Source organism: Pangasianodon hypophthalmus, chromosome 19, assembly GCF_027358585.1.
Source record: "Pangasianodon hypophthalmus isolate fPanHyp1 chromosome 19, fPanHyp1.pri, whole genome shotgun sequence".
In the NCBI taxonomy this organism is placed as follows: domain Eukaryota; kingdom Metazoa; phylum Chordata; class Actinopteri; order Siluriformes; family Pangasiidae; genus Pangasianodon; species Pangasianodon hypophthalmus.
The window spans coordinates 10122606-10144421 of record NC_069728.1 but is presented as its reverse complement, the minus strand read 5'-3'; the positions used below and the strand labels follow the sequence as shown (position 1 = coordinate 10144421).

Sequence of the window (21816 nt, the reverse complement as noted above, 5' to 3'; positions counted from 1 at the left end):
TACTCACCACAGATCAAATTAACAAGGAAGGCATTAACAGTAAAGCACTGGAGTAACAAAAACCTTTAAAAACAAAATCATACTGTCAAGTATTCCTGTATTCTGAGAATTTTTTCCCCACACAAAGAGCAAAATTACAGTAGGTTAAATTTCCAGAGGAGGTTAAGGCACTCTTTTAAGGGCATTATTTTAACACTATTGTATATTCATTTGAAATCCCCTTTAAGTGTTAATGGAAAGATAAGGACCTCTTTGAATAGTTAATGCAACAGTGCTATGCATCATGGCATGCTAATATAACACTCTTTTTGAGAGCATGTGTTATTGCACTGGGTTTGAAAACTGTGTTTCTTTCTTTTAAAGGATGATCCCTGCTTCTAGTAAGGCATTCCTAGTAAACAACTTGGTCTCTGGAACCCGCTATGATTTGTGCATCTTGGCAGCCTGGGATGACTCAGCCACTACGTTGACAGCCACCAGCATTGTGGGTTGCGTTGAGTTCTTCACCAGAGATGAGTACCCACAATGTCATTCTCTGCATGGGCAGCTACTGGGTGGCACCATGATCCTGGTGGTGGGAGGTGTGATCGTGGCTACCTTGCTCGTCTTCATCGTCATCCTAATGGTGCGCTACAAGGCTGGGGAGGGTGGGACATTGACTGCAGTTGGGGCTGAGATTCCTGTTAGCAAGTTAAGCGACATTGGTGATACCTACTCACAGACCAACGATGGGTGTCTGGGGCAGAATGGAGTCTTTATGCCCCCTTCAAATTCCAAAGCCAAACTCAAAGCCAAACCCAAGGTGAGTCTACGAGATGAGGTGGTGGAGTTTAAATGTGGCTCTCTCCAGAGTAGTATGAGCTCTCTATCCTCATCCTCGTCCTCCTCCTCTGCTGGTTCTGTGAATGCCTTGCACTCCTGCAGCCCCAACAGTGCTTTGGCCAACATCTGGAGGTCAGCGTCTCTCAAACCGCGAGGAAATCTGGACCATCTGTTGGGGGCCATTAACTCTCTAGAGATTAAGGGCCAGGCACCATCGGGAAACACCAAATCTGGCCGTGCAATGGCATCAACAGTGCCCCCTAATGATAAGGAGCCTCTGCTGGGCCGGACACTGGACTCCAAGTTCAGACGGAGTCACTCATTTGATGCGGGTGAGTTTGCAACATCGATCAGTGGTGTCTGGACCAAACGTAGCCTATCCATCAATGGTATGTTGCTCAAGGATGACATGGTTAGCAGCAGGGGCACTCTGGAGGGCTCGGAGTGGGTGATGGAGAGTACTGTGTAGATTGTGTACAATACCTTCAAGCTGACATCCTGCCCTTGTGTCAAAGAAAAATCAAGGGAATAAAGCCTCTGTTTTCCCATGCATGGAATTACATATCTGTTCATCAAATATTAAAACATATATCCACTATACAATGTGCTGTATTGGACAGGCAGTAATAAGCTTTATGTTCTGGTGAATAAGTGCATTTGTGTGGGTGTGTGTGGGTGTATTCATGTGTGTGACATCAAAGAGTGTGTGTTGAGCAGCTACTCAGCTCTCATGAATGAGAAAGTTCAGGTCATATACCCTTGGGATTCTGCCATTCATCAAGGTCATTATAGTGTGGCCAGATACATGACTGTTAAATGACAGTTAATGAAAAAACTGCCAACGCTCGCTCTACTGAAGAGTACTGCAAATTCAGTCTGTACAGAAATATATCTGTGGTACAAATAATATTTATAAATTTAATGAAGTTAAATATATATCTTTTATATTTTTATCTCAACAGTGTCATACCAGTCTTTCTCAAAGGGAAGAGATAAAGAAGTCACAGAACTTTCATACATTTTTTGTTTCATTCCCTTTTCTCTTCTTTTTAAACCACTCATGTCCTAATGGAATCATCTGCAAAGTTTCTGTTGAAAGATTCACAAATCTTTAATTCAATTTTATTTTACTTAATATTAAAGTGTAACATCCCATTACATTTTCTGTCACATAATAAGTATACATTTTTTCTCTGTGCCTATATGTACAAAGGAGCTGGAAAATACCTGATAATTTTTGCCATAAGAAACAATGCCTATGTAAATTAATGAAGTGTTAAGAAGTCCTGGCTTCTGGCCAAGAAACTGACATCAAGCCCTGGCACAGTACATACATTTTCTGTGATGTCCTGTAAAATAGAATTTCCGCTTATTTCAAACAGTACAATCACACAACTACACAACTACAAATGATGCCATATCCACCAGAGAAGTCTACATATGTTTGACAAAGCTCTAATTAAAGAAATCAGGACAATGATCTTGCTTTTGAATTACTGGATAATATTTGTAATATGACATGTCTTAGAGTTACCTTCAGGAGCCAGTGAGAGATAATTCCAATGCCAATCATCTCAATCTAATTATATGTGTCAGATGGATGTGTGAAAATGTCACAGTCCAACTCTGCTGATAGTGGCAGACACTGGATTGACGTCAAGCAGGAGTGGACTGTGCACTGCTTCCTTGAAATGAGCATGCCATGCAAAAACGTATTATGTTGTCATTGCCATGATTCTCAGTCCCAGTACTGAGGACTGGATGCACTGCATATTTTAGTGTATTTTCTGTCCTAACACATCATTACATTCATGAAGGACAAACAGCTGGGCACAAGTATACCCAACAAATGTACACAATGTTCCCCTTACCCCAAACCTACTCATGTTTAGTGACCAAAGTTTGCTTTTTTAGGTTTGAGGACAAGATGACTAATTAGAAATGGAAGTTGTGGATGCTAATATAGTTCCAAGTCAGACTTAATTTCCCAAATATGGACTTTCTGTGCATACAATCCCTATTATCCAGAAACAACATGGGAAATGATTAAACTAGTATTACAATTATAAGAATGAGAAGTAGAAGCATTCGTTGTTCCTTCTGGTTTGGTTTCAAAGAGGTTAAAAATGATTTTATGATTTTATGATTTTGTTGGATCAAATACTGTATATAAAGTTTTGAGAATGTATGTATGAGAAAGACGGTGAGTGAGATACCCTTCCATTATTTGTCAGCTACATTGGCGTTGTAGCTCCACTGAATAACCAGTGATACAATTGTCCATCATATAGCACATTTCAGCTGATTGACTACATTCAGAGTCAGGGGAACATTGTGCAATTTTTTTTTTGTAATATTTCTTTAATATTATAAGTTGATGAGTAGAATTAATGTTTACCAGAATGGTTATTGAGAACAACTGTTTTTATTAAAATTAATTTTGAAGTCTGAAAACACACATCAGTCACCTACTTAGTTATTAATAAAACCTGCAGAGCTTGTGTCATGTTTAAGACCCATATATAAGAATTTGCATGGAAATTAATTACCGTTAACATTAGCATCTACAGTATAATCCACTTGAATAAAAAAAAAATAGAGCAGATCATTGCTTGTTACTTCTCTGCAAATTTAATTGTTAGTGAAACTGATACATTAAGGTTTTACTGGTTAAGGTTAGAGTGATGGTTGGGGTTAGTACTTGTAACTCTAGTTCTAACTTTATTCATATGACATAAACAGGTGTGCACCTGTTTTTTTTTTGTTTTTTTTTCTTTACAATTGCTGACCATAACCCATCCTCTCAAGGTAAGTGCACCCAATAAATTGGAAATGTGATATGCATGGATCAGTTACACTCAGCAGAATCGAAACTTGGAATGTAAACAGAATATTAATATATTATGCTGATTGAACAGATAATGTGTTCTAAACTCACACAAACAGAGATATGAATAGGAGGAGCACTACTTTTTGTTTGTTTGTTTCTTTCTTTGTTTGTTTGTTTTTTAAGAAAGCTTGCCAGAAAGGTTCACAAGGCCTCTGAGTGGGACTAGAAGTGTGCCTCGTGACTGGGATTCTAGGGATGCTAGTTGGTAATTGCTTTCATGCGGGCACAAGCAAGCAGTCAGATATGAAGCTTGTGGGATAGTGGTCACAGGAGCTTACCTTCAGCTACTAGTTTGTATATGTTTTTGGGAAATAGAACCAACTAAATGAAAGAAAATATTACTACTAAGAACCGTGCAAGAACAGTCCTACGCACGTCTCTAATTGAGACTAATTATGAACCTGAGTGATGTAGCTGATGTTGAGGAACTGTCAGAGCCAGAATTCACAGAGACCATGCTGACAGTGGTGCCATTTCTACCTAGGGTTCATATTTAAGCCACGGTTTAGGCCATGACCACTTTGGGTTTATCGAAATACAGATACAGGTACAGATATTTGTAGCACTAAACAAGTGCTGATACAGATACAGATATTTGTAGCACTAAACAAATACAGATACAGTTGTTGCTTTACTCCTTCGATTCCTACAAATTCTGTGCTAGATTGGGATGCAGTGGTGTGTTATTTTCTCGTTGAACTAATATGTAGACTTCTCTCATCTTTCAGAGAATTTGCAGTTTTTATCATCCACTCACTCAATTACACAATCATATTCACACATAATTCAGACTGGTTGCTTGACACTATAAAAAATGGTTTTTTTTTTTGTACACTTGGGTGAGAGTGTGTAACGGGAAATTGTACAGTAGCATTTTACTCTCATTGGACACTATCTAAAGAAGGATATTTTCACTGTGTTGTGTTGCTGTATCTATACAAGTCTTGCTAAATGTGAGACTGTGTTTCCTTGATCAATCAGATCACATTTTGTTTTTGCTAAAAAAAAAAAAAAAAAAAAAAAAAGGATAAATATCATTTTATGTAATAATATATTGTTTGTCCCAAGCCTTTCTCTCCCCAAGTCATCACATTCTCTAATGTTTTGGAACTGAATTATACACTTGAATTCTCTATGAATAAAAAGTACTTATATGATTATAAAATGTTTTGGGGATCATTTCTCTGCTTATAAAAAGTATTTGTTTTTTGTTTGTTTAGATTTTTTTTTGGCATTTCTGATTTTAGCAGAGAAAAAAGTACTCTGAACAGCAGAAAATAATATGAAATCTACATTTGTCTGAGATTTGATGGTCTCGGGGCTGTTTGGTCAAGCTCTTCAAGATTTGTGTTCAAGTGACTCAGTTTGACCAGGCAGATCAGATTTCATTTGGGGGTTTTTTCAGCATTTGGTGTGTGGCATTTCTCCACATCAGACATTTGTGATAAGAACAAGAAACCGCCACGAAGACAGGTAAGGGAAGACAGTGAGAAGTAAACATTGCTTACACCACCCTCTTCGGACCACCGTCGTGGTCACTGGTGTGAACACTGATTACATTCAGAAGTGTGACAGAACATCACTCATACAGTATATATTATTCATCACAGTGCTGTTGGACTGAAATCAGATGGAATTGACTCTTATTGAGTAACATATGACTGGGAAAAAATGTGTGTTTAAATCCATATAAATGCTAGGGATACCATCTGTAGGTATTTTACACAAACTGAGCATGTTTCAGAAGCACTGTTCTGTTAAATGTTCTGTGGCCTCAGTAGCTGTAATGTTGTCAAGTTTCTCTGCTGCACTGTCTTTAGTTCTGATATCACTGTGACAAGCAAAGAAACACATACAGTTTCCAAATGATCAGGATATGCTCAGTAAAATCAAGATGTATTTTTCTGCAGTTTCCAATGTACTGTAGTACTCAATGTGATAGATTCAACTTGTATTCAGCCAATCTCACCAATCAACAATGGCCTTCATTTATCAACCTGGATATGAATAAATTTATTTGTAAATCATTCACAGGAGTGGTATTCATTAAATTCCAGTTATTTTGGGTAATATTTATATATGTAAATTAAGATATAAAGACACTAATGAGAACCTCAGTTCAGGCTTCAAATTTTATAATTGACATGAGTAACTGAAAATTTAAGTATAATTCGCTTATTTATTTCAATTTATTTATTTTTGTGAAATTTGTTTCACTCTTTTAAAAGAAAGCAGTCCAAAACAAATACATAAATTAGGACAATTAGTATCCAAATCTTGACTGATTGGGGTTCAAAAATGTGAGACCACATTGTAAATCTGTGTTTGTTTGTTTGTTTGTTTTTTTGTTTCATTTAAAATTGGAAATAAACAGAAGGTTTTAGAATTTTTAAACATTTACAACAAAGAAAGTACATGTTCAATATCTTAAATATTTAAGATTCTGCACTATTTCTAGGTCCCTATTTAAATGTGAGCAAATTTGTGATATTGACCATATTAACTGCTTTGTACAAAAGGTCAGGTTTTCCTTATGCCTAATCTCTTCTAGTGAAAAATGTGTTCAGACAACACTCCGATGGATTTGAACTAAAATGGATCATAAGGGTTTGCACAAACTTGTCCATGCCAGCTCAAGTGCACACTGTCATTAAAACAAAAAGGGGACATAGCAAACACTAAGAAACTCTGAAATTCATGTAAAGATTTCAAAGATTCTACTTTTCACTCAAGGTGTTGTCAATAATATAATTTGTAATGAAAATTGTTGTATTAAATTAGAAAAGCATTTTCACTAGTGGTCTCAGACCTTTGGACCCCACTGTGTGTCACTTTGCCATCGCATAACTCAACCTGTAAAAGTAGAAGTTGTTTCTCTACAGGTTATTGGGAGCTGACTTGATACAGCAGGTATGAGTAGTAAAATACTAGGCTACTAGAAATTCAAATAAATGATTCTGAAATGAAACCAGGCATTTCTCATTTGATGTTAAAATGCATATTTGCTTCTCATAGTGAAGTCCTAAGCATCAGACAACGAGGTTATTTTAATGGCAGTGTGTGAGTGTGACAATTCTTTATTTTGTTTAGCAAAAATGAAGAGGAGAAAGCTTATTTAACGGCTACCTACACACTCAAACAAGCATACCTTCCATACCAGACAACAGTAAGCACATGCACACACACCATATCTTTTCTTTTTCTTTTCTGGGGGCACTAGGTACATTCATGGCATATGGAAGACACCCTTATGCAGAGTGACTTATATCTGTCTCATTCTCAAAACTCAGTTCGGATTTGAACTCACAACCTTCTGACCAGTCACCCATCATTTTAACCACTAAGCTACAACTGCCCTAGGGACATATTATGTTAGAAATGATAGAGATAGAAAACATAGACAGTGATAGAAAAAATTATTAAAATAAAAAAATTGTGAACAAAAAAAAATTTGGTAAAATAAATAAAAATTGTGGTTTGGGTGAGGGGTGACATTACTTGCTTATATTATTTAAATTGCAAGTCTCTTAAATCCACCAGAAAAAGGACACTTGACAAAAGTGAAAGCAGCCATTATTCTCACCTCCTACTGAAGACTTTGTGCCAGTAGAGAAGTAACATAAGGCAGAGACATTAATCAGGACATCTGTGCGTCTGATCAATCGATGGTCTGCACTATGTTTAGCTACACCCGTATGTCCTGGCTCGGTGAGCATACTACCTGGGTAAAAACGGTAATCAAATTTAGCATGGGTACTTAAGTATGGCATGGCTCACTTGGCGCTGGAAATAGCAACAACACAGGGGATTATGGGTAATTTGCTGAGCCATGCCACAATGGCTGGTGGAAAAGCACTATTAGAAAACGAGCTCCTGTGTAGTGAGCAGGATGCCACTTTGAAAACTGCCAGAGAGACAGAAAAAGCAAGCTCTTTAAACTTCGCAGTCGGGTTATTTTGAGACATTGGAGTAAAAAAAACATGTTGGAGGAAAATACCCAGCTCTTTCTTCCTGGTCCTGGGGAGAAACTAAATGATACATTGATACATTTGCTGAGATTTGATGATTTTCTTAGGGATGCTTAGAAGCTGCAGCACTAGGAATCCAAGATACAATGATACATTCTGACTCTACATCTACAGGATCATTATGGCCATGACACACTCTTTCATCTTTCAGAGTGAGGCCTTTGATCCAAGCAAATCCATGGTGATGTATACTTCATGATGTCCTCAATGTCTTTTATCCACATAGCCTCTAAAGCTGTTGTATAAATACATTCATACATAACCAAAAATCTGACAGTGTGTCCACTGTTATGTCTACTTATATATCTACGTATATGTATAATTCAGTGCCTCTTAGGAGAGACAAACTCAGAATAGACTATGTTCAGCAGCTTCTTGAGAGCTGAGTAATGCGAGAGAAAAAACGTGAGAGGAAAGTGGGAAAAGTGTTAATCAAGGATACTGCACCACTAAGCGTCCTGTATTAGCAAAACTATCAGAACCCTTACTGATAATCTAATACAAGGTTTATAGTTAGTTTGGTTAGCAAGACTGATTTAGCTGGATTGCCTGCTGGATAGTTACTTACTGATATGCTCACAGTTCTCCCAAAAATATATATACAGTGGATATAAAAAGTCTACACCCCCCTGTTAAAATTGCAGGTTTTTGTGATGTGAAAAATTAAACCAAGATAAATCATGTCAGTCGTTTTCCACCTTTAAAGTGATGAAGCAGTCAACAAAATTCAAGTGAAAAACAAACAGAAAATGTTTAGGGAAAAAACGAAAAAGAAAAAAACTGGTTGCATATGTGTACACATCCTTTTATAATGGATCTGTAGGATTTTCTTGACATCTTGGCTTTAACCGACTGCTGAAGACACAAAGAGGTTAGAAAGCATGTACGGGAATTTATTGTCAAAATGTATCGATCAGGAGAGAGTCTTCTGAACTCTTCTGAACCATACACCAGGTTTAGACCATACACCGATTACAGTGAGGGGAAATAAGTATTTGGACAATTTTGTTTTTGTTGTTTAATATACTTCCACTGCACATATCCACTAGAAATTTCCACACATAATGTCTTTTGACTTTGTATTTGTAAATATGAACAAAGAATATTTATTCAAAACCATAAATAAATAAATATAGTTTTATAAAATTAAATTGATAGAGAAAAAAGTATTCAGACACAAATTACCAACACAAAATACCAACATTAGCACCACATCAGTGCTGCAAAGCTGTTGTTGTCAGGTACATCTCTGAGAAGTCTGTGGTAACTAGTCATTAGCTTTTTGCAGTACAGTAACTCAAATGTTGCTTTATTCCACGTAGCAAATCATGTTCAATTCCCAAAGGATATGAGGGTCCTTCTGATGGACTCACATTTTCAAAGTTCTCTACGCATTTTGAAATTCAAAGCAAGTGAGGAGATTGGCTAGGCCAATCTCGCTGTATATTTGTGGTCGTCTTGTAGAAACATCTATCGTCTCCCCAATTCAGTTTCAGATTCAAATTTTTCTCAAAATGTGACGAGCTGAAAGGAGATCTATTTTTGCTTAGTCTTTTATTCCAAAAGAGTTCTGATTTGTCTACAGTAAATGCTTTTAGACGCACTCCTCTGTGCTTCTTTTTTAGCTGAGGAGATTTGCATAGGGTGTAGGAATGGAGATTACTGTGGTGCAGTTCATTGCTTATTGTTCTCTGACTAACTGTTGTTTCTGCTGCTTTCAGGTCATCCTACAACTCTTTTGAGTGATTGCTGGCTCCTCTCTTACTTTCTTTGTCATTAGTCTGAGGGTGCATTTAAATTTTTTGTGGCACACCTGTTCCGTGAACTTTCCACCCGCATATTATTGAACCAATTGTATTGACTGGGATATTTAAGGTCTTCGCTAAGGCTCAGTAGCGTTTTCCATTCGAGTGTTCTAAGGGCTCCTTTACCTTGACACCATGATTGTTACTTGTTGCGTGAAATCTTCCCACTCAGTGTAAATGACTTTTGTAGTGATACAAGGTGCAGTTTGAACAAGAACATGTTTTTTTTCAGCATTTATATCTAGAATGTGAGTTATTTTTAGGTAACATTATATATATATATATATATATATATATATATATATATATATACTTTAATGTACCGTCTAACTACTTTTTCCCTATCAATTTTATTTTGTTAAATATGTCTTTATGCTAATGAATACATACAGTCAGGTCCATAAGTATTTGGACAGTGACCAAGTTTTCATAATTTTACCGCTGTACACCACCACAATGGATCTGAAATGAAGCAATCAACATGTAATTGAAGTGTAGACTTTCAGCTTAAATTCAAGGGGTTTCAAGGACTCTGTAAAAAATGTCTGTAATTCCTAAACGGTTAATGTAATATTTTTGTTAAACTCCTTTATTTAAATGATTGCTTCATTTCAAATCCATTGTGATGGTGTACAGAGGCAAAATTACAAAAATTGCATCACTATCCAAATATTTATGGACCTGACCGTATTTTACTCATATTTAAGTCAAAAGACATTATGTGTGTGAATACTTAATTCCCCTCACTGTAATACCCCCATCACCCTAATCTTTGCCAGTGATATTACTTTGTCAATTATACATGACATGAAAATTCCTATGGATTTTTTTTTTATTTACCTGGAAAATTATTGAATCCTTTTTAGGTCCTATTCACTTCACTGGTAAAGGTGATATGTGAGAAGTTGTTGCAGCTTTTCATTAAATGTTCGTATGCTTTTACTTGCTTCAGTTGTAAATGATCAAAATGCACAGGTGATTAACCCTCTGTAACACTTGTTGGCTCTTACAAATTGGTATGCATTGCAATCATGACACAGAAACCTGTTAGTGGTAGCTCAGTGGTTTATTACAGCAAGATTGTGATCCTCAGCTGCTCTATGCTTGCATTTGGTTTTACCACACCCGTAAATGTCTTTGGATAAAAGCATGTAATGAGTAAATGTATGCAAATGTTTGAGTGTTCTACTTGTCTGACCTGAAATCCATTTTCAGTGTCACCAAACCATTATGTGAGGCTCTAATATTGTAATGAGATCACAGTGTGAATCACACATCCTTGATTGGAATTAAGTAAGTATGAAATTGTGTTTTGTTCTTTTAAAATAATGTTTACATAATTACCAGTTGGTGGCAGTAAATCAGACCCAGCAAAGAAAGTGATTAATTATGCAGCTTTTAGTTTATCAGCATGTCCAATCTTTGTACTTTTTCCAGTATTAGATAAATACGTTATCTAACTAGTAGATAATTTACTTAGCTAAGCGTGTAGTAAGCAATTATCTTGATTAACCTTAATAGCACTTATACTGCAATGATAATTAGAGAGAGAATGCAATGTTTAAAAAAAAAAAAAAAAACTCACTGATTAGAACAAATGGTGGCATTGTGGCACAGCTCCAGGGTCCGTGGTTCAATCATGAGCCTCCGTTACTGACTCTGTAACTCATATGTTTCATATGTTAGGTCCACATGGGTTTTTACTGGGTTCTCCACTTTCCTCTAGCTGTCCAAAAACATGCCAGTAGGTGGACTGACAGCCCTAAATTGCTCTTATAAGATCACTATAAGATATAGTGAATACTCTGTTATATCCACTTTATTCTTATCCACTTCTGTTGGAATAGAACCACAATTTTCTCAAGATAGGACACTTCAAAGCCAAGCATTCTCCACTCGGGAATCAATTTTAGTCTTCTCACACTTCCCTCTGTAAGGTAAGGCACTTCGGTCTTTTTAAATGCTGCAGTAAAATGGGAAGGTCCTTTGTTGCAATTTTGATGCGTTTAAGAGAGTCAATTCTTTAAAGTACTTCTTCTCACTAAGGGTGATTGCTCCAATTGTCTATGTATATTGGTATCTCTCTCGCCCTGTCTCTCACATTCTGACAGACTAAGCCAGGAAATCAATGCATTTTGCAAAGCATCTTGCCTGTTGTACTGATGGCACTGTATGGGAACTTCAGTCAAGCAGATCTGCACTGAATCTCTGTTAAAACACAGAAGCATTAGGCTACAATCTAATCTCATCCAAAATTCAGGGATCAAGTGAGTGCAATTTCTAGAAGTTAAATTATGAGGAAAGCTACAGCTAATGTCTTTAGTTGCGGTATATTTAATAGTGGGTTTTTATCACAATGTAGGCATTGCTAAGGCTTAGTGTACAAAGAAAGCCATTCTTTGTCCCAGCTGTTCCAGTCATGAATATCATATGGAACATTCCCATCCAAATGTTTTTAAGTAAACTTTTAAGTAAACTATACTTACATGAAAATCCTGTGGCTTACAAGGAACCGATTGAGATGTAAGAATGAAAAATATGTTTTAATAAAAACAGAATTTTGAAATATTAAAATATTTCTAAGAGTTCTCCAGAGTATTAATGTTAATGTTTATAAATAAAGTGTATGAATAAATGAAGGGAAGAAGGGAGGGAAGGAGAAAAGGAAAAAAGAGATACACTTTAATCACAGAGAACCACTATAATCACAAAAATATTGTAAAAGTCAGCAAAAGAATGTGCAGATTGCTGTGTGTTTTCATGATCTACTGTTCTGCAGAACAGCAGCAAAAACACAACGTCATCAAAGGAGCAGCAGCCAAACACTCACAGTCGTGTGCTGCATACAAAGCTGCAACAAAGAATTTAAAGTACTACTTTTTACTAAATATCGGGTCAAATGGGAGCTTTGACATGAGCTTCTACCACTCTTTAGCACTTTCACATTTCTGTTGTTTCCATTCAGGTGTTTTTATTTGCAAATTCACTTAAAAATGATGCAAAACGCAGGTTAAGCTTGTCCAGACAAATGGCTTCCTGTTGTAAATGTGACTCAGAAAAGGTAAACAATAAAGAAAGTGCACTACTGTCCTCTGGTGTCCATGCGAGATGAAATACTCAAACCAGCCCATCTGGCAAAGATGCCATGGTTAAAGTCACTGAGATCACTTTTTTTTTTTTTTCCATTCTGATGTTTGATGTGAACACTAACTGAAGCTCTTGAACTGAACCATGGCATCTTTGCCAGATGGGCTGGTTTGAGTATCTCTATATTGGTCTGAATATTTCTATATTGGTCTGAGTATCTCTATATTGGTGTGAGTATGTCTATACTGGTTTGAGTATCTCTATATTGGTCTGAGTATTTCTATATTGGTCTGAGTATTTCTATATTGGTCTGAGTATCTCTATATTGGTGTGAGTATCTCTATATTGGTGTGAGTATGTCTATACTGGTTTGAGTATTTCTATAGATGGGCTGGTTTGAGTATCTCTATATTGGTCTGAGTATTTCTATATTGGTCTGAGTATCTCTATATTGGTGTGAGTATCTCTATATTGGTGTGAGTATCTCTATATTGGTGTGAGTATGTCTATACTGGTTTGAGTATTTCTATAGATGGGCTGGTTTGAGTATTTCTATAACTGCTGATAGAGTTATAGAAATTCTAGAGATTATACAAAAGGAGTGAAAAACAAAAAACATCCTGTGTGCAGAGGGTCTGCAGGCTGAAACACCTTGTTGAACACCTGTCCCATTACGGATTATCTCCGCATCAGTGAAAAAACAGCAGAGGATTGCTTTTTTTAAGAATTAAAAGCTGACTTTGTTCAGAAGTGAATGTAATTGCGTATTCTCTCTGCATGTCACTGTAAAATATAGTCACTATCCTATCACAGACTTAAAGCCGTACTCGGGGTCGTGGATCTAGTTGGACAAAAAGAAAACAACGTGTCATTATAAGTCACCATTTGCATAAAGGAAAGCACTTTAAGGTTTGGGCTCATTGTTTCTTCATTCCTTCATTGAATCCTCAATCAGAATTACTAAATGATAAAAGTGACTAAAAGTCTTACAGCACAGCAGGACTTAAAATTTATCCAATTTCTTACTTTGCACCTTCAGACATCGAGGCATTTGTTTATGTTCTTGTAGATGATTTAATTTAAAAAAATTATAAAGAAAGCTTTCACAAATATACAGCTTTACTAGGCATGACTTACCACATTATTGCAGACACAACACTGGGACAGTAACAGAGTAATATCTCCACCTACTGGGTATTGAATTAAGTATGTTATTCACAAAATGCTTCAAGTGAGGAGTTGAAGCAACATTTATCGGTGAAATTCCAGACACCCATCCAGCTGCATGTACATACAGCCTGTTGACTGTTTTTCACTGAGGAGATAAAGTGATGTAAATGCTGGACAGTTTCCAGATTAGTGCTCAGGGGACTAAAAACATGAAAGCCCATGAAAATACACTATATGGCCAAATGTTTGTGGACATCTGACCATCACACTCATATGTGGTTCTTCCCCAAACTGTTGCCACAAAGTTGGAGCCACATATTTCCACATATGATATCTTTGTATGCTGTAGCGTTAAGAGTTCTCTTTGTTGGATCTAAGGGGCCCAAACCTGTTCCAGCATAACAATGTCCCTGTGCACAAAGGGAGCTCCATGAAGACACGGTTTGCCAAAGTTGGAGTGGAAGAACTCGATTGGCCTGCTCAGAGCCCTGACCTCAACCCCACCTCTGGGACACCCGACATCAGTGCCTGATCTCACTAATGCTCTTGTGGCTGAATGAGAAAATCCTCAAAGCCACGCTCCAAAATCTAGTGGAAAGCCTTCCCAGAAGAGTGGAGGTTATTACAACAGCAGACATAATAACCTGTAAATCTGGAATAGGATGTTCACCAGGCACAGAGGTCTTTTGGTCATACAGTGTACATGAGATCGGTTTTGTTATAATAAAAAGATAAATAAAAGAGTATAAACTTAATGTACAAGATATAATTTAATTTATGCAAATAAAATTCTTTTAGATGGGACTGAATAGTCTTAGTAAACAGATAACAAGAATCATATTATACCACACATGTCTGTTCAGTTCAGGAACATATTCAGTTTGTTAGAAGCCGAAATAAATAAATAGAGTAAAGATAACAAGCCCATCTGTTATTTTTATACTTTGCCCGGTAAATAAATAAATAAAAACGGTTATCGCGAGATTACAAAAATAAGTCTGTGTGCACTTATTTGTGAAAGATATACTCACTCACTCATTCTGCAAGCTTCTCCTTACGCCTGCAAGTCTGTATGGATTTTGAGGAGGAACAGAAGTCTCCTATTTCCCTCAGATGGCTGGTAAACAAAATAAAACGTTATAGGCTAGTAGGCTAAATGTGGCGGCATGCCATCGCCATGGCAACAGGCAAACGCGCTCTCGCACCGAACACTTCCGTGTATGAGGAACGTCGCCTCTGCGCATGCGCACTGATCCGGCACTGCAGGGACATCCTCATCCTCCTCCTCATCATCATCATTGATAGTGACAGCTGCGCCTGAATGCCGAGAAAGGACTAGTCCACGATGAGGTGATGTTACAGCACGAGAAACACGCTGCGTCCATGAGCATCCTGTAATTAGGTATTATGTACATATTAGGTATTAATTACATGAGTTTACATGTATTTATTTGACGAATGAACGTGACTTTTAACGCTGACAGACTTTTAACGCTGACAGGCTGAACGTGTTCTCAGTTCTCCCATAATACCTGGTGTAGCCTGAATAGATGGATGACACATGCAAGGAGCGAAAACTCCTCTCTTTTCTTTTTTACCAAGCTGTGCGGGACCATAAACCTGTGTGGATGTTGGAGGACATGCGCAACATGGAGACATTTCACTGGGAAGAAGGCACCCGGCAACGGACGTACACTCCTTCCGAGGCGCTTCTGTATGCCATCGTGCACGACCACCGAGCTTATGCACAATATTTGCTGAATCAGTTCTCAGATGGTGCTCTTGCCATGCCAGGCAAGAATTTCTGCTGCTGTCCATCTTCTGCTCCACACTTGGCCATGGCTGTCCGCTACGAAAGGAAGGACATCATGGCTCTCATCCTTCAGGTGGCACATAGAATGCCCACTCTGCGCTCATACATGAACCGAGGTGGATGCAACCACATTGAGGATGGCAAAACTCCACTCCATCTGGCATGTGAATTATCACACTCAGAGGCTGTCATAATGTTATTGGGAAATGGGGCTTCACCGCAAGCTGAGGACCACAATGGTATGACACCTCTGGATCTCATCCTCGAGCAGCTCTGGACCTCCAAAGTGAACACAGGCGCCAAGAAGCTGTGCCTTGAGAGCCTGCTCATGTTCATGCCTGAGGTGCGGTTCAAAATGAAGAGCTCACTGGAAAAGGATCCACAGTGCTGGTCCAAAGTTCTGGGAGAGGAGAAGTTTAACTACCTAGTCGGGAGAATTCCAGGAACACTCTTTCTCATTGCTATGCAAAGAATCCTGTCTCGACTGCCTCCCCAAGAATTTCCAAAAAGTCTGGACAAACTGCCCATTCCAGCTTCTCTGAAAACCCTCACACAGCCCTTAATGCAGACCTAACAGTGGCCTAAGTCCTATTGAAACATACTTGGAAACTGCGTGTGTTTTTTTGTTTGTTTTGTTTTGTTTTGTTTTTCTTTTCCTATCTGGATGGCATGAATTTAACATGTATGTACTGTGTGTGTGTGTGTGTGTGTGGCATGAAATGAATGATCAAAGCTATCACTGTAACTTGGGTAAGCAAAAACGTCTTCCTGTTCTCAGATTAAATAATGGAAACACCTCTTTTTTTAAAAAATAAATAAATAAATAAATAAATAAATAGGACAATATTTTTATGTGACTAAAAGTAACTGAAAAAGCAATGTATGTATTTCCTAATGGTTTTAATGATTATGCAATTACTTATAATGCATTACTTTTGAGAACATGCTTGTATGTGTCTTACTGGAAAACTGTTTTTTCCTCCTCACTGTTTATCAGCATGGTTTTAAATGCAAAAAAAATGTAAACAGTTTAAAGTCAAAAGACTGATCTTGATTAGAAAACCGTTATAACATTATAATGTTTTCTGTATTTGATAGTGTGTCCAACTGAAAGGCAGTAAAAAGACAGATGTCTTCTCAGAGAATTCACTCCCATAATTCTGTTCACTGGACAGCGATATACTTTATATAATTTTTAATTTACAATTGTAAGGTATGTTTTGAATTACATTATCATGATACAATTATGACAATACAACTATTGAAAGAGAGACAATTATTATATGAAAATCTGGGCACGTGCCTACCAACAATATTTAATATGCAAATCTGGAAGTGTTTTCTTCTGTGTACTGTCCAGCTGTGATTTAACTGTAACCATTATTAAGTCAAGTTATTTACCTATTGTGGATAAAAGAACAAGGGATATATGAATTAAAAAAAATCTTTCTGACCTCTTCTGAAATCATTCTGAAGTGTGTCTGTGTGTCTGTGCAATGCACACACAAATTTACATGCTCACTTTTTTAGCAAAGCTAAATATCATGAAACCTATCTTGTATAGTGAGAAATTGTGAAAAGGCCTAAAGTATCGTGATATAGGGTTTTTTTTTAACAATTTAAATGGCCAGTGGTATGACCCAAAAGTTTGCTATGTTTGTAACAAAGGCCCTGCAATTTCTTAGCAGTGGGTAAAATTTTATTAGTGTGTTCTGTAAACCACATTTGCATTGCCAATTTTCAGATTAAAACACTGCAGAAATTAGTCTGAGTAAAAAAAAATATATATACTTTTTTTTTTTAAAGTAGTCTCTGATTCCCCTTTTCTTTATTATGTTGAGTACATTTGTCCTGCTTGAGCTTACATTTTTAGATGAAACTTTTCTGATTAAAGGAGGGCAAAAGTACCTCAAAACAATGGAACAGACCTGAAAAATGTTTATCTAGGTAACAACAAAAAACAATACATTAATCATAATGATGATGATTATTATTATTTCATACTTCAAACTAAGGGTATGTGTCCCCTCACTTTTGTGAGCACATTAAAATAAATTTTTTAAAACCAAAATTATACAATTCTGGTCCAGTCATGCAATAGGCGAATCATTTACTTTATTAAGATCAGGCAGAACCAGTACAGAGCTCCTTGAAATGAAAAAATATGAATACATTTATAAAATGTAATCATTTAGTTATTAACAAAACAATTTTAATCAGAATTTATGTATTATTTTCTTTCCTCTCTTCTTATTTTTTTTAACTTATTTTATTTTAACATTTTTTCCAGTATAAATTGCTAGATTTTTTAGGCAATCATAAATTTAAAAAAATATAAAGGCAAGATGATACATACAAATAAATTACAACTGAATGAAAATGAAAAGTCTGCACATTAAACTTTCCTTGCTTTTTAGAGTTTAAGCTTCACAACAGCACCTTTCGCACTGTCTGTGTGTGGATAAGGGCCATCCTAAACTGATCAGTGCTGGGGCCTACTCTCTTTAAAGACACTTCTCTCCACAATTAAGAATAAATGAACTAAGCAGTAAAGACATCTCTGCATCTACCAGTTACAGTTTACTTCTCTCCTAGAAAAAAATAGGAAAATTGAATGGTTTCCATCATGTAATGAGAAATGGCTTAATGGTTTCCATCAGATTCCATTAGGAATCTCAAACAGGAACTTCAGGTCCTTCTTTCATGGGTGACACTTGCCATCAGAATAAAATTAGATGAGAGAAAACTAGATCAGGAACTATACACACATGAATTAAATAAATTAAAAAAAATGTCTCCCAATAACTCGTGTTTTAGCCTAGTAGTATTCTTAGACCATAGTTATTTGGATTATTGTGAGTATGTTAGTTATATCAGTTCACTTTTGTAAGTCTCTGGATAAGAATGCCTGCTAAATGCTATAAATGTAAATACATAATCTGTTGCCCTTAGAGTCAGAAGGAGGCAATCATTGAATGCTTACTGGGCCTGTACACCAAAGACCTATTCAGGTAATAACTGCAGCTGTAGTGTTTTTCCCAGGGTCTGATGATGGCATTTGAACCAACCAAACCTTTTCACTGCAAGGCCACTGTCTCCTCTTCCATAGAACTGCTCAAGCGAGTCTTCTGCCTTGCTTAAATGCCATGAAAACTGAGGAACAGTTGGGATACGTTTGGTCCACAATACACTTGCTGTTGCTATAGCTGACCTTATTGTGTCTGAGCCCAACCATCCATTCATTTTCTACTAAACAGGGTCGCAGGGGAGCCTGGAGCCTATCACAGGGAACTTGGGGCATAGGGCAGTGAACACCCTGGACGGGGGACCAGCCTACCGCAGGGCACAATCACACACACATTCACACACCACAGACAATTTGGAAATGCCAATCAGCCTACAACACATGTCCTTGGAGTGAGGATGAAGCCAGAGTACCCAGAGGAAACCTCCTCCTGCGTGTGTGTGTTTTAAACTATAACCTGTCTTCCATAAGCCACACAAAAATAAAGTAGTATTTCCTGATCATGAAATATAAGCATAAGAACGAAACTTATAATAATGATGTTGAATGACCCGATAACAATGTTGAAGTTTAAAAATAAGGTTAAACCTAATTTATCTGTGAAGAAAAGGGTTATAGAGACACTGTTTCTTGCATTCCATGACTGTTGATACAGAAATATATCATGGATCTATTTTTGACATGTATATGTGAAAAACGTTGCATAATATTGTACATTGTGTGTGTGTGTGTGTGTGTGTGTTTTAAAGTGAAACCATAATCTATCTTCCATTAGCCAAACAAAAATAAAGTAGTATTTCCTGATCAAGAAATATAACCATCAGAACAAATAATGTTTAATAAAAAATAAAGCTTTATGTTTTTGTCCAGTAGCAGTAGTGGATAATGGTATGTACTCTAAATAATAAGCTAAAACAAAAGAACACCCCAAAAAAAAAAAAAAAAAAAACTTGTTACTATGCCAAACTTGCACTCAAGCTATCATCATGCACTCAATCTGTCACCTATGCATGTGGTTGATCTGGTCAGTCAAGTAATATAGTTTACAAAAAAAAAAACCTTCATATATGAACTGAATGTACAGTGTGTGGAATGAGTGCATGGTAAATGTAGCACTGAGATATGAGTTTGTGACATATTCACATATGCCTTGAAAGTAACATTACACAAGTCTCAGTTTGGTCGAGTACCACGTACATTTTCGAAAACTCTAACTTTGGGATGTATTCAAGCTTAACCTATTGTATTCTACAATTATATTTTTGGCATGGTGACAAGATTTTGTCACTTGTGAAATCCATAACAAAACTATTTTCATTGTGAAACTCAAAAAGCCTTTTAAGTTTGAGGTCTACAAAAAAGATTCCAGGAAATGTTCTTTTCTATCTCACATTTTCGAACATTTGAGGCCATTTTGATATATTTAGAAGGCAAAAAAAAAAAAAAGCTTTTTAGTTTCAATGTAACAATATAAATTTTAAACATAGATCTAAATGTTACATGTACATAAAAATGTAAATGTTAAATGTAAGTGTGAAATGTGAATATTAAATGTAAATGTTAAATAAAAATCTAAATGTTAAATGTAGAAGTTCGCAGGTGTAAAAAAGCAAGTCCATGAGTGGCTTTTTTTTTTTTTTTTTTTTTTGTGGTTCATGGTTCAGAACACTCGTTTGAGATGGGGTGTCATCACTACAACCGATAAATCCTGTAATTAATCTCTGCTATGAAATTACAAACAGAAGTAGAGAAGTAGGTATATAGTGCATGTAGCAGTACCTAAGCTGGCTACCTACTTGAGTAGATGCCATATATACATTTACCTACTTAGAGTTATAGAGTCACTGTTCCTTGCATTCCATGACTGTTTTCTACTCTTGATACAGAAATATAACAAGGATCTATTTTGACATGTATATGTGTAATAAATTGCATTGTGTAGTACATTGTGTGTGTGTGTGTGTGTGTTTTAAAGTGAAGCCATAATCTGTCTTCCATAAGCCAAACAAAAATTAAGCTGCCATTACATACATTTACCTAATTCTCTGAAGGAAAGGGTTATAGAGACACTGTTTCTTGCATTCCATAACTGTTTTCCACTCTTGACACAGAAATGTAACATGGATCTATTTTTGCATATGTGAAATACATTGCATTGTATAGTACATTGTGTGAGTGTGTGTGTGTGTGTGTGTGTTTTTAAGTGAAACCATAATCTGTCTTCCATTAGCCAAACAAAAACAATATTTTATTTCCTGATCAAGAAATATAAGCATCAGGAAAAATAATGATGTTTAATTAAAATAAAGCTTTATGTTGCTTTCTATTAACAGTAGTGGATCATGGTATGTACTCTAAATAATAAGCTAAAACAAAATTAACCTAAAATAAAAAAAAAAGAACCCAGAAATTTTTTTTAAATCTTATTACTGTGCCAAACTTACACTCAATCTATCATCATGCAATCAATCTGCCACCTATGCATGTGGATGTGCTGGTCGGTCAAGTAATATAGTGTGCAAAAAAACCCTTCATATATGAAATCAGTGTACAGGGTGTGGAATGAGTGCATGATAAATGTAACACTAAGATATGAGGTTGTCACATATTCATATTTTCTGTGAAAATCACATTACACAGATCTCGTCTCAGTCAAGTATCACATACATTTTCTAAAACTTTAACCGTGGCATGCATTCAGACTTAACCTGTTGTATTCCACAATTATATTTTTTGGCACAATTATATTTTTGTCACTTGTCAAATCCATAACTATTTTTTTTTTGTTGTTGAAAAACTCAAAAAGTCTATTAGGTTTCAGGGTTACAAAAAGATTCCAGTTCAGATGGCTTAAAAACTCATTCAGATCCACACTGCCATTGCAAGATCTGTATTCTCAATTGGGTGACACATTTTATTTTGTGTGTGTGTCTGTCTGTCTGTCTGTCTTCTGCAGTTCTGTTTGTCAGTTAGGTATTCATTCATTCATTCATTCTTCATCAGTAGCTGCTTCATCCTGGTCAGTGATAAATCATGAGGTGGGAATACACACTCGGACTCAACTCTATCACAAGGCACCATGCACACAGCCATTCAGATCTAGTGGAAATTTAAAGTAGCCAGTCCACCTACTGTCATGTTTTTAGGAGGTAGGAGGAAATGCTCTTTTCAAAATT

The 21816-nt window shown here is 36.4% G+C and overlaps 2 protein-coding genes across 4 annotated transcripts in view; both read left to right on the top strand.

Annotated features, from left to right (window-relative positions):
* The window catches only part of lrfn2b (leucine rich repeat and fibronectin type III domain containing 2b), a 120167-nt gene extending 112101 nt beyond the window's left edge, over window positions 1-8066 (top strand). For both annotated transcript variants that reach the window (XM_026944518.3, XM_026944517.3), the window contains one exon: window positions 364-8066. In XM_026944518.3, the coding sequence (XP_026800319.1) occupies window positions 364-1291 (928 nt within the window). In that variant the 3' untranslated portion in view covers window positions 1292-8066. The remainder of the gene's footprint in view (window positions 1-363) is intronic.
* A 7019-nt stretch (window positions 8067-15085) lies between these two features.
* Window positions 15086-17083, top strand: zgc:112001 (uncharacterized protein LOC550384 homolog). 2 transcript variants are annotated; one of them, XM_026944541.3, is made up of 2 exons: window positions 15086-15204; window positions 15304-17083. In XM_026944541.3, the coding sequence occupies exon 2, from the start codon at window positions 15353-15355 to the stop codon at window positions 16187-16189; it is 837 nt and encodes a 278-aa protein (XP_026800342.1). In that variant the 5' UTR covers window positions 15086-15204; window positions 15304-15352; the 3' UTR covers window positions 16190-17083. The 2 variants fall into 2 exon arrangements, with proteins under 2 accessions (XP_026800342.1, XP_026800343.1); XM_026944542.3 differs by having other exon boundaries at window positions 15094-15204; window positions 15405-17083.
* Window positions 17084-21816: the final 4733 nt, after the last annotated feature.

Excerpts from the sequence above, each read along its gene's own strand:
- zgc:112001 (XM_026944541.3), top strand. The coding sequence starts at position 15,353 with ATGGATGACACATGCAAGGAGCGAAAACTCCTCTCTTTTCTTTTTTAC.